Source organism: Mirounga leonina, unplaced genomic scaffold (assembly GCF_011800145.1).
Source record: "Mirounga leonina isolate KUSES-001 unplaced genomic scaffold, KU_Mleo_1.0 Mir_175, whole genome shotgun sequence".
NCBI lineage: Eukaryota > Metazoa > Chordata > Mammalia > Carnivora > Phocidae > Mirounga > Mirounga leonina.
In genome coordinates, this window is record NW_023270453.1 from 7,009,187 (window position 1) to 7,021,171 (window position 11,985).

Below are 11,985 nucleotides of genomic sequence, written 5' to 3' on the forward strand. Positions count from 1 at the left end.
GAGTCAGTATTTCTCTTCCCCCAGGTCAGTTAGAACCTGGTAGACACAACTCACAAAAGCATGCCTTCCCCCCAACCCCCCCCCCGACCCCCCCCAACCCCGCCCCCATGGCTGGATCCCCGTGGAGTTTTTAATCCCCAGAGTCGTCCACACTGAGCCTCGAGCAATTCATCAACTACTGTTCAGGTTTCTGCATCCCAGCACTGGTCCCATGGAGGTTGCTGCCCCAGTAAAATGGCTCACTGTATTTGCCTGTCAGTTCCTCCAATTTGGTGCTGCAGCTTGCCCTGTGACCTCACTTCTCTTAGGGATCTAAGAAGGGTTGTTGGTTTTTTTCAGTTTGTTCAGCTTTTTACTTGTTGTTAAGATGGAGTGGTGATGGGCGCCTGGGTGGCTCAGTTGGTTAAGCGACTGCCTTCGGCTCGGGTCGTGATCCTGGAGTCCCTGGATCAAGTCCCGCATCGGGCTCCCTGCTCGGCGGGGAGTCTGCTTCTCCCTCTGCCCCTCCCCCCTCTCATGTGCTCTCTCTCATTCTCTCTCTCTCAAATAAATAAATAAAAATCTTAAAAAAAAAAAAAAAAGATGGAGTGGTGACTTCCAAGCTTCTCCTGCACTGGACCAGAAACGGAAGTCTGTCAGTGTAACTTTGAACTAACTCCCCTTTAAACACTCAATCATAGAACCTTGCTTCTTTATGAAACCCCAGGCAACAATAAATATGACAGGATATCATTTATACTTGATCTTACTTATAAAGATATAGTTAATAAAAACTTGATGCCTTGCCATGGTCCCTTTTATGGGTGGAGGGGACAGGATGTGGAGGAGTGGGAGGATGTTCTCCTGGACTTAGAACCTCTTGCATTATTTCTTGAACTCCCACTGCATGTGCTTTCTATAAGTCATTTTTAATGCATTAATATGTGATTTAAAAGCCATATTTTAGAGCAGTCCCCTTGAAGTATCCCTTCTGTCTTTGTACACCCTGGACATTTTCCCGGGAGTTCACTTCCCACTTATGAACTCAGTCCAAATGTCGCTTCCTTAGGAAGTCTTCCCTGACTGTTGTCCTCTCTCTAAAAACACTTATCTGAGATTGAAATTACACATTTGTGTGATTATTTGATAAATATCTATTTCACCCCACTAGGCTGGACACTATATTAGGTGAGGGCAAGCACTGAATTTGCTTTTGCTCACTATGGAATCGCTTGTGCCCAAAGCAGTGGGTGGGACTGAAGGCACCTAGTAAATATGTGTTGACTAAATAAATGCAAATGAATGAGTGAAGGAATGAATGAACGAACGAACGGATTTCCTCACAGCCACACACCTTGGCAGGTAAACTGTTGTTCTCCTCTCTTTTTACCTGGCCACTCTCTTCCAGCTCTGCTTAAATCCAGTAAACTATTTTACTCCTGTGCAGAATGAGAATGGAAATGTAAGCAGAGATGATGATGCCCTTTAACATAACCTGATATCTTCTCCTGGGATCATGGGAAGCTCGATTCAAGTGGTACACCCACTAGGCAGCCACTTCTAAATGGGACTGTTCCTAAACAAACATACTTTTCTCCAAGACTTTGAGCAACTGACTGGACAGCACACTTATTGGAAGTGTGGCCACGCCAAGGATAAAGTGAAATGCCTTTAATTCGGTGACACAGAATGCAACGAGTAAAGCATTAAGCAATAGCCGAGGGAAAAAGCTGATTCTTGCCGCTGCAGGACGCCAATAACGTTTGGAAAACTGTTTCCCTAAGGCGGCAGGCTCATCATTTGATATTTCACTCTTATTTTGTGTGGGATTTTTTTAAAAAGGAAAATAAACTCTCAGTAAATTAGAATGTTGCAACCTAATACTGCATTCCAACTCATAAATGTTTTTCTTCAGAGTTCATTTGGAAGCATTTCAGACAGATTGTTAGGATTATTACTTTCTGGGATAAAACCATGCATTTTTTTTTCCAAGCATTTCTTCCTCAACTCATAACCTTCCTCTCAGTAATATTTTGCATGTTGCAATAAAAAAGCAAGGAAGAAAGGCAGCCTCTGTCTATTTTTAGATTAATGCATTTGCCAAACTCAAGGAGACTTATCGAAATGCCTGCTTCCCACAGACATGAGCTGTTTCTCCGTTGCCAAACACTTAAGCCAATTTCATAACCTACTTACAAGTCAACATTGCCATATTTACTCACCACCTTTAACCCCATCATTTTATACATCATCTTTAATCCCACCATTTCTCTGAAGAGCATCCCTGTAGGAAAATGAGCAGAGCCCGGGTGGGTCGAGGTGAACAATTCTGCTGGATGACCACCATTTGTCTTAAAAACACTTCTACGCTGTGGGGAGCAGAGATGGTGCCTGGACGGTGAGGAGAAGGGCCTGGAGGGGATACTGTGAACTGTGAGCATCAGTAACATTAGGACAGGAGCCAGAAGTCTTTGGATCATGAGTTCAGGCAGCTGAGTCATGGAGGTAAGCAGGCCTGAGGCCTGAGTCTGGGTAAGCCAGGGAGAAAGCCAGAAACTGGTCCCATCATGGGGGCAAGAGGAGAGGCGAACTCTGCAGGAGCAAGGCTGACTAACAGGCACGGGGGAGTCCTGGGCCAGAACAGGGCAGACAGGGCCAATTGTGCAGCCCCAACCAGTCCTGCAAAGCTCGTGGCTTTCTTGAACGACGAGAACCTTGAAGATTTCACCAGACATTTGGCAGAGAATAGCGACTTGTCCAGAGTCATTAGGAAACCAGCGGCAAAGTGAACTGGAATTTAGAATTCCCAATTTTTTTACCCTCCATTCCGTAATTTTCCACTTGAAATCAAACACTGCTTTAAAAGAGCGTTTCAAAGATGTTAGAGAGATTCAACAAGAGAATTTACAAATCAAACTCGACCTGTAGATACACAAAATAACTGTACACGCGTGGTTCTAGTGACTTTCCCCAAACCGGACACAACTCAAGTGACCGCTAGCCAGGGATGGACAGACTGTGGGCCATACACACAGTGGAACCCTGCTCGGCAAGAAAAGGAGTGAACTCATGACACACCCAACGTGGTGGATGATTCTCAGATGCGCTGGGCTGATTGTGAAGGAAGCCAGTCCCAAAAGGCTACCTACGGTGTGCTTCCATTTCCCTGCCATTCTGGAAAACAGATTCGTGGATGCCAGGGCTAGGGGTGGGGCAGGTTCAATGACAGGCAGCAGAGACGACATTTTAGGATGATGGAACTGTTCTTGATCGTGGTGGTGGTTATATGACTGGATGCATTGATCAAAGCTCTTAGAAGAGGACACTAAAAAGGATGCAATTTACTGTATGTATAATATACTTAATTTTAAAAATTTTTAAAGAGAGAAAAAATGGCCTGGAGATGTGCTTCTGGGAAGCAGCATGGTAAAATAGGAAAGCGTGTTGGCTCTGCAGCCAGACTGCCTGGGCTTAAACTTGGCCTTGTCCCTTACTCTAGTTCGCTTCTCTATATCTCATTTTCCTCATTTTTAAATGGGAATAAATAAATTGTGCATCTCCTGGGATTATTATAACTAAGGAATTCGTATATTCAAAGTGCTTAGAAAGTTAGCTTTTGTCTGACACATGTCTGCACAATTATCCAATAGAGCCTCAGGACAAATTCCTAGAAGTGCAAATGCCAGGGCAAAAAGTTTGCTTTGTCAGACCAATTGGCAAACTGCCTTCCAAGAAAATCATGCCCATTTACCGCCCTTCTCACAGACAGCCTGAGTTCTCAGTCCTCTGCTCTCCACCCAACACTGCCTGCCACGAATCCTTCATCTCTTCCAATGGAAAGGTCAAAAATGATATCTCATTGTTCCTTTCATTTGGATTTCTTTGCTGACTAATGAGGCTGAACATCTTTTTATATATTTATTGGTCATGGCTATTTATTTTTATGTAAATTGCCTCTTTACAACCTTTTTATTAGAATGTTTATAGTTTTATTATTAATTTGTGTGGGTTCAGTATGAATAATAATAATTAATATTTATTTTTTTTTACTATGTACCAGACATTCTTGTTAGCATTGAAAAATACTCACATTTGATCAGGCATATACATTATAAACATCTTCCCCTGTTCCTTTCATTTCTCTTTGGACCCTGCTTTGACTTTTTGCAAGAGAATTTACACTTTAAAATTCCTTTGTGATTTCCACATTGTTTTGGTCACGTTTAAGGAGGCCTTCTGTCTGGAGTCTTGTAATCTTTTTATACAACTGTTAGCTGTACATTACCATATTTCTCAATTGTTTGGAAGTTCCTTATGGCAATTCTCATTGTCTAGGATTATTCTAAAACAGTAAATGTTTCTTAATTCCAAAATATAAAAGGAGGGCTCTGATGGCATCTTTGGCCACAGACATAAGCATTAGTATATTTCTCCACAAGACAAGAGAGTAGGAAGAAAAAGTAAGAAGGCTCACATCCTGTGAAATGTAGACGCTTGGATGGCCAAAGGGACTTCTCCTAAAGGATTCTGAGTGATCCTTTAACGCATTACTGTAGCTGCTCTTCCTGCTGTCTCCCCTCCCATTGGCCCCTGTCCCCCTACCCCTAGAAAGTTTCCACTCCCTCCTGCCTACCTACACCCACACTCAAAACAAAGCTGTTTTCACATAGAACTTCTTCCAACTCTAAAATTTCCTTCCTAGGTTAATAAAATCAGCCTCTATAGTCCAAGTACCACTTTAAAAGTTTGGCTCTTTTCTTCTTTCTCGTTTAATAATAATAATTTTGGAGAAATAGAATACAGAACAGAGGTGTAATACATATCCTATGACCTCACATTTTTAGGGTTATTTTTTCTTGCCAACTGAGCCTGCATTCATGCTAATGTTCCCCTTTTTGAATCCTTAAAAGTATACAGTTGTTTCATCAAAGGCCAAAAGGAAAATAAACTGTTTCCCAGGCAAAGTGAGGTGATAACAAAGGGCTCCAGCATTTTGGGAATAATTTTAGATTAAGGGGAAAGAACGGATTTTAGTCACCAGTTATTTCTTCAAGAAAAAAAAATAGCTGTGTCTTATATAAAGGCAAAATTTTTTGTTTGTTTTCAGAACCTGCCCTTAAGAAGTTTAGAAGAAAAGAAAATAAACATTAGATAATGGTATAAGACCTGTTATCTCAAAGCAAGAAAGAAAGTTTGCAGAGTTACAAATCCCAAGTATCAGTACCAAAATTACTTTCTCTTCAGATTATCCTTTAAATTCCTAAGCATGACGGAATTATGTAAGATTCAAAAAGTAGTGTGTATGTGCATATATACATGAATATATATACATGTCTATCTGTACAGATATGTATATGTGGATAGACATACATATCTGTGTATACATACATACGCAAACATCAATATATATGTATGTATATATAAGGATCATATAACTATGTGTGTGTGTGTGTGTATATATATATGTGTGTATATATATATATATGGAAACCACATAGTACTTATTAAAACAAATCATCTATTTTGAAGGGGCAAATCGGTTAGGAACACAAATTGGCAGATCAATTCTCCCCCTTAGAGAGATCCCAGAAGTTTAAAGTCCTGAGCATAAATGTTTCTGGCCTTCTCCAGCAGGCACAATACCAAGGTGGTGTCTCCAGATGCAAACATACTTTCCTGGTAGATAACTGTTTTGTTGGCCTCTGAATAACTGTGGCCACAGTCTCATGAAGAAAATTGTGGCCTTTTTTGCCAGTTACTTTATTTTTCCAGAGAAGTAAAATTCCAACCCTGAGGCATAGGAATCAAAGTTTCTAAAGGAAAAGGCCTCTTGCTCATTACTGTCAGGGGGTGTCTCTCATCTTTTTGTCTACAATGATGATTGAGTTGTGATGCAGCTTCTATACTTCTTTCTGGAATTTTCTAGAATCTGGAGTTTCTGTGTGTGTGTGTATGTGTGTGCATGCATCCGTGCACACTCACATATGCAGAAATCCAGCAGAATTTAACTGTGGTTTCCATGAGCCTGTCTTTTTTTTTTTTTAAGATTTTATTTATTTGAGAGAGAGAATGAGATAGAGAGAGAGAGCATGAGATGGGGAAGGGTCAGAGGGAGAAGCAGACTCCCCGCGGGGCAGGGAGTCCGATGCGGGACTCGATCCTGGGACTCCGGGATCATGACCTGAGCCGAAGGCAGTCGCTCAACCAACTGAGCCACCCAGGCGCCCCTCCATGAGCCTGTCTTAACAACTGTCCCATTTTCTTCACCTTACTCATCTTTAGTACATTATCTCATTATTACTTATTCTCTTATTTCAAGTATTTATAAAGCCTCTGTTCCCAATCTGGCCTAGTGCCTGGTACTGTGGATGCAAAGATTTTTTTCTTTCTTCCTTCATTTATTTCACCCTGTACCATTCCATGAAGTAGTTGTGATATGTGAGCCCAAAGAAAGATTCCTGCCCTGGAAGAGCTCACAGTCTTGTTTTCTTGGCCATTTCCAGAGGAGTCCATTCTTAAAACTCATCTTTTATAAAGTATCTAATCTTGGTATATTAATATTTCACCATATTTGGAGCCAAAAACAAAGCACATAATTCCTCTGGAATCAGTTTTCATAATAGAACTCTCTTGTCTGGTGTCAGGTCAGTAGATAGGGGTCAGGCTGAGGGCCATCGGTGTTCTGTGTAACTCCTGGAGAGCATGGTACACAAGGAGAACAGAGCTCACATTTCCTCAAATCAGTAGCTCTTCTTCCCCTGACATAGCAAAAATGCACGGATATGCTGGAAGAGACGAATGTAACAGGAAAAAATAAATGTGAAAATATTCGAAAAAGTTCAAACTCTGATACAATTTTTAAAATTGGTAGACTCCTAAACTTTGGCTTCTGGCTTCAAAGACTTGACTCTTTGGAAAAGACTATTTTATGCCATAAGTCATAGCTGGTCACATTGTCTTTTTTCTTACTGTGTCTTTTAATCTCACGAATAAAGAATTCTTCAAAATGAACTGCATTTGACTTCTTTGAACATTTGCATATGCGCTTTTTTAGATACGGAGTTTGGGAGTCCAGTCTCGAACCTATGACCCGAATCTGACTCTGTATCTATAAAACACGAGACATCTCAACTGTGGTTTTAACCTGGAACACGTTGAAGTCCCTTTCTTTTGAAAAATAAGCATTTTTAGTAAGAACTATTGTTGTTTTAAGTTGGGTTCTTCCAGCACAGACATTAAGACAAGGATTAGAAAACAAGCGGGTCATGTGAGAAATGGTCCGAAGAAACATTGCTAAGGGAGGAGGACGAAGGCCATGGGAAGGAAGATGGGTGCGAAGCAGGTTGACACAGTGGGTAGCGGGAGCTGGGGACATGTGGGAGACAGGGAAGAACATGCCTCCAGAGTTATCCCACTGGAGGGGTAAGGAAGCGGCCGTTCCTGGTCATCGCCTGTTTCCATCCATCATTAGCTGAGGGCTCAGGCCAGGGGCACTTCCTGCCTCCGGGGGAATCATGCTTGCAGTCCGATGCTGCTCCTACGTCCAGGGAAGGTGAGTGCCGAGGGAACGTGGCTACAAATCATTTTCCTGTGCAGACTCCATTAGACCAATTTAATTCCTTGATTGGTTTTCCATATGGACTGGCCAGAGAAGTGCCCCTCTTTTTTTTTTTTTTTATTTTCATTTCTGCTCTCCTAGGATTAACCACTTATGGTCTCAACTGTGTAAGTTTTCTTCTGTGGCCCTTATTTCTACCAGGTCCAGTTTTCTCACATCAACACCTAAATTTTATTCTACAGATTCAGCCATTGTCATCTGTATGTTGGTTTGGTTGCATCTACCAAGAGGAATCATTATACATTAGATTTAGGAAAACAGACCGCTTTACCTGTGTTTTAGCCAAGCACTGCAATCAGCGTGAGCGTTATCCCTCAGACAGCCTAGGATTGTTCTGTTACCCAGCACTGCCATAGACCAGCCCCACCTCTCGCCTAGTGTGGACTTCAGTGAATTTATAGGTTCGCCTTCTTAAGCCTCCATTTAGCCACCTGCAGAACTGTGCAAATAATAGAGACTTCCTAGCTTCTTATTAGGAATAATTAAGGTCAACCCTTCAAAAGAATTCCCGGCCTAGAGCAAGTGTTCAACATGTGCTATTTATTATTATTGTTGTTGTTGTTGTTATTGAAGATCATTAAAATGACACATTAATTAGTTCATAAACGACCAATCCCTTTGCCAAGAGGATACTCACCATCCACACTATTCATAAAGAGCAAATGGTTGTGTCAAAAGGATGGACAGTCAAAATGTCCCATTTTGTAATAAATAATAAGACCAGCTTCACAGGGTCATTGCTGGAGGGAAAGGGAAAGCAAGGTGTGTAACATGCCCAGTACATACAGGCACTAAAGCACATGGTTTTTCCCTTTCACTTTCCTTAAGATGTAGGCCTTCAGTCTGGAGGATAGGAGAAATGGCGTTATGATGCATTTTTAAAGCATTTCTAGAAAGCTGGCATTCATGAGTCCAGAAGGGATTGAGATCTACTGGTTTGTGTGTCCTACTGAGTTACAATGAAGTTCCAACATCCTTTCCAGAATGTCTTAAGGAAGGTGCAATTTACTGCTCTTACTGGATGAGCCTCACTCTACAATCAGCATTTCAGGATGCGCTATATGCTATTTATGAGTATGAGCTTAGATTGTTTCTATAAAATGTGTGCATGTGTTTTGAGTTTTTGTCTTTTTTTAGATTTAATTGTAGGTGCATTCGGAACAGGAAAAGTAGCTGTTTACAGGTACGTGGTTTGTAGTATGCAAATGTCCTCTAATTGTTTCAAGTGCATTTCCTTTTTGCTGCTAGTTTCGCCTTCAAGAGTATGTCCCAACTATTTATTTTGGAGAACATTTAGATGCTCCTTTTAAAGTTTGGAGGAAGTTTTGCTCTCTACTGTTCTCCTTTCTTTCATCTCTCTGTCTTTTTAATCTCATACCTCATGACCAAACTTCGAGCCCCTACCAACATAATGTTAAATGAAGATATGAATCTTAGCAGAACTTATAAAATGATGCATTCTTTAGATGTTTCTATGTCTGAATTCTTCTCTTTGCCTTGGAAATGCATTAAAACGTGTTTATAGAGAAGCGGTACCAGTGGGAGGAGGTTTATATAAATCAGGTGTGGAGACTAAGTTAGGGAATGAAATGTACCAAAATAATACTCCAAAAGCAAGTATTGAACAAAAGTTCAAATCTGACAGGTCTAGATTCAAAAGCCTAGCCATTCCACATACTCACTCATGTGTAGTCTTGGGCAAGTTCCTACAACTTTCTGAGCCTCTGATTTTTCTGTCTGTTAAAGAGGGATAACAGTAGTTGCTTTAGAAGTTTATTTTTGTGAAGAGGATTAAGTGGGAATCTGCAGGTAAAGTACACAGAATAGTAAGTTACTGGTAGACAATGGTGCTCAAAAATTTTAGATTCTTTTTTCTTCTTAAAAAAAAAGTTTTATAGGAATTCAAGACATTAGATCAGGATATCAAAACAAAAGGCAGAGAGCAGCCCCACGTGTTCTGGGCACATAATACTAACCTAGCCCAACCCCCAGTGCGATTCTAAAGTTAGGTCTCCTCAAGTAAGTGAGATTTTCTCCATCAGTTCCAAGACATACTCATAGACTGATGTATACCCACCACTCACCGCTTTGGGTTATAGAGAATCAGATGACTGGAAAGCTCAGGTACCTAAAGGATGGGGCTGTGCTTACGGGGGCCATGACAATGCCCCACTCAGGGCTGATGAACTCATGGGCTAGTTGCTAAGGTCTAAATCCACCACCCAGTCCTCATTCCTTCCCTCACTCCTTCACAGGGACCAGACCTCCATCACAGTCTGACGGCTGGCTGCTAGCCTCCTCCCTCCCGCCTTTTTTTTCCCTCATAGGTATTTGCCCCAGTGATTGTCTTGCATGTCTAACTCAGTCTTACCATCTGCTTTTTCAAGGACTGGAGCTAACACAATATTAAAAACAAAATTATGTAACAAAGCACAGATAAATAGTGTAAAGGAGTTCGGGAATATTCCCAGGGGGGCTGTTGTGGTAATCATGAAACTGTTTAAAGTTGTGCCCTAAACACACACCATCCCAAAGCACGGCCCTCCCTCCCCTCAGAGGAAAACTTACCCAACTCAATATCATTTCACGTTGTCATCTGGAGACTTGGCTCTTAGCTCTCCTATCTTGGAACAGAGCTTTAAAAATTGCCCAGTCCCCTTCCCCCATGAGTTACTTGCTTGGCTCATTATCCTCACCTTGGTGAAAATTGAGTTTGCTGTACATTTAGTCCCTCTCCTCACACCTGGCTGCACATTAGAACCACCTGGAGGGTTTGGTTAACATTCCGACGCCTGGCCCTGACCCCCTGAGGTTTTTTTACCACTCTGGGAATTCGTTGGGTGCTTCTATCATGCAGTCAGGGTTGAGAACCACGGCTCTGTGTGAAGTACACAATGATCTTGTCAGCCCACCCTTATGTGCTTAGCTCAATCTGCAAAGCTTGGATAGAAAATTATCCAACAAAATAAAAAACCATCAGCCCATCATGAAAGGAAATTTGCAAAAGTCAAGGACTTACAGGCATGAGTGAGTATAGAAGGATGTGTTTCCTCAGATACGAAGATAGCAGATCCCAGAGCACACTTCACAGCAATATCTCCAAAATACCTGGAGCCCACTCCACACACAAAGCAGCTCCGTGAATGCGGTTTTGCTTGACAGACCCATAGCATCCTTTATTTGTATTCATGAGCGACCACATATGTTTTAAGGTAGTGAGTTAAGTCTCACGCAGTGAGGCAAATTCTTGGCACAAGGGCTGGGAATGTTGGCAGCGGCCTCTGGAAGTGGGGTGTCGCTCATGTGGCTCATTATAACCCTGTGTCTTCTCCCTGCAGAGCAAGACCAGTTGTGACCGTGGATGCCCAGCTTTTGCTGCACCCAATGATTATCAATCTGGAAAATAAAACATGCCAGATTCCAGAGTCTCTGTCATCTGTGGCCTGGTGAGTTAGTCCAGTGCTTCTCCAACTCAACGTGGATGCAGATCACCTGGGCCTCTTGTGGTAATGCGGCTTCCGGGGTGGGGCCTGAGACTTTGTAGCTCTGAGAAGCTCCAGTCGAGTGTTATGCTGTGGGTCTGTGCACCCAATTTAAGTAACAAAGACTTAGTCTTTCTGAATGGATAAGGAAAATGTGATATAGATATATATATAGAGAGAGAGAGATAATTACTACATGTATAAAATACTACCATATATACAAATTACAATATATACAATATGTTGCGTTCTCTCTCTCTCCACACACACACACACACACACACACACACAAGAATTTTATGCAGCCATAAAAAAAAAAGATGAGATCTTCCCATTTGAGACAGCATGAATGGACCTAGAGGGTATCACTTTAAGTGAAATAAGTCAGATAGAGAAAGACCAATACCATATGATTCCACTCATAAATGGAATCTAAAAAACATGAATAAACAAACAAAAAGCAGAACAGAACTATACATACAGAGAACAAACTGATGGTTGCCAGAGGGGGTGGGGTTGGACAAAATGGGTAAAAGGGGGAAGGGGATACAGGCTTCCAATTATGGAATGAGTAAGTAACAGGAATAAAAGCAGAGCATGAGGAATGTAGTCAATGACATTATAATAGCGATGTAATGGGACAGATGGTAGTTATACTTTGCGGTGACCATAGCATGATGTATAAACTTGTCAAATCACTATTGTACACCTGAAGCTAATGTAACATTTTATTCAGCTACACTCAAAAAAAATTTTTTTTATTCTTATGTTAATCCCCATACATTACATCATTAGTTTTAGATGAAGTGTTCCATGATTCATTGTTTGTGCATAACACCCAGTGCTCCATGCAGAACGTGCCCTCCTCAATACCCACCACCAGGCTAACCCATCCTCCCACCCCCC

General features: G+C 41.6%; 1 protein-coding gene across 1 annotated transcript in view; it reads left to right on the forward strand.

Moving 5' to 3' along the window:
- Positions 1 to 11,985, forward strand: part of ITGA8 (integrin subunit alpha 8) — a 183,143-nt gene that overhangs the window by 87,304 nt on the left and 83,854 nt on the right. Inside the window, exons 14-15 of the mRNA XM_035021565.1 lie at positions 8,735 to 8,780; positions 10,936 to 11,043. Coding sequence (XP_034877456.1) covers positions 8,735 to 8,780; positions 10,936 to 11,043 — 154 coding nt within the window. The remainder of the gene's footprint in view (positions 1 to 8,734; positions 8,781 to 10,935; positions 11,044 to 11,985) is intronic.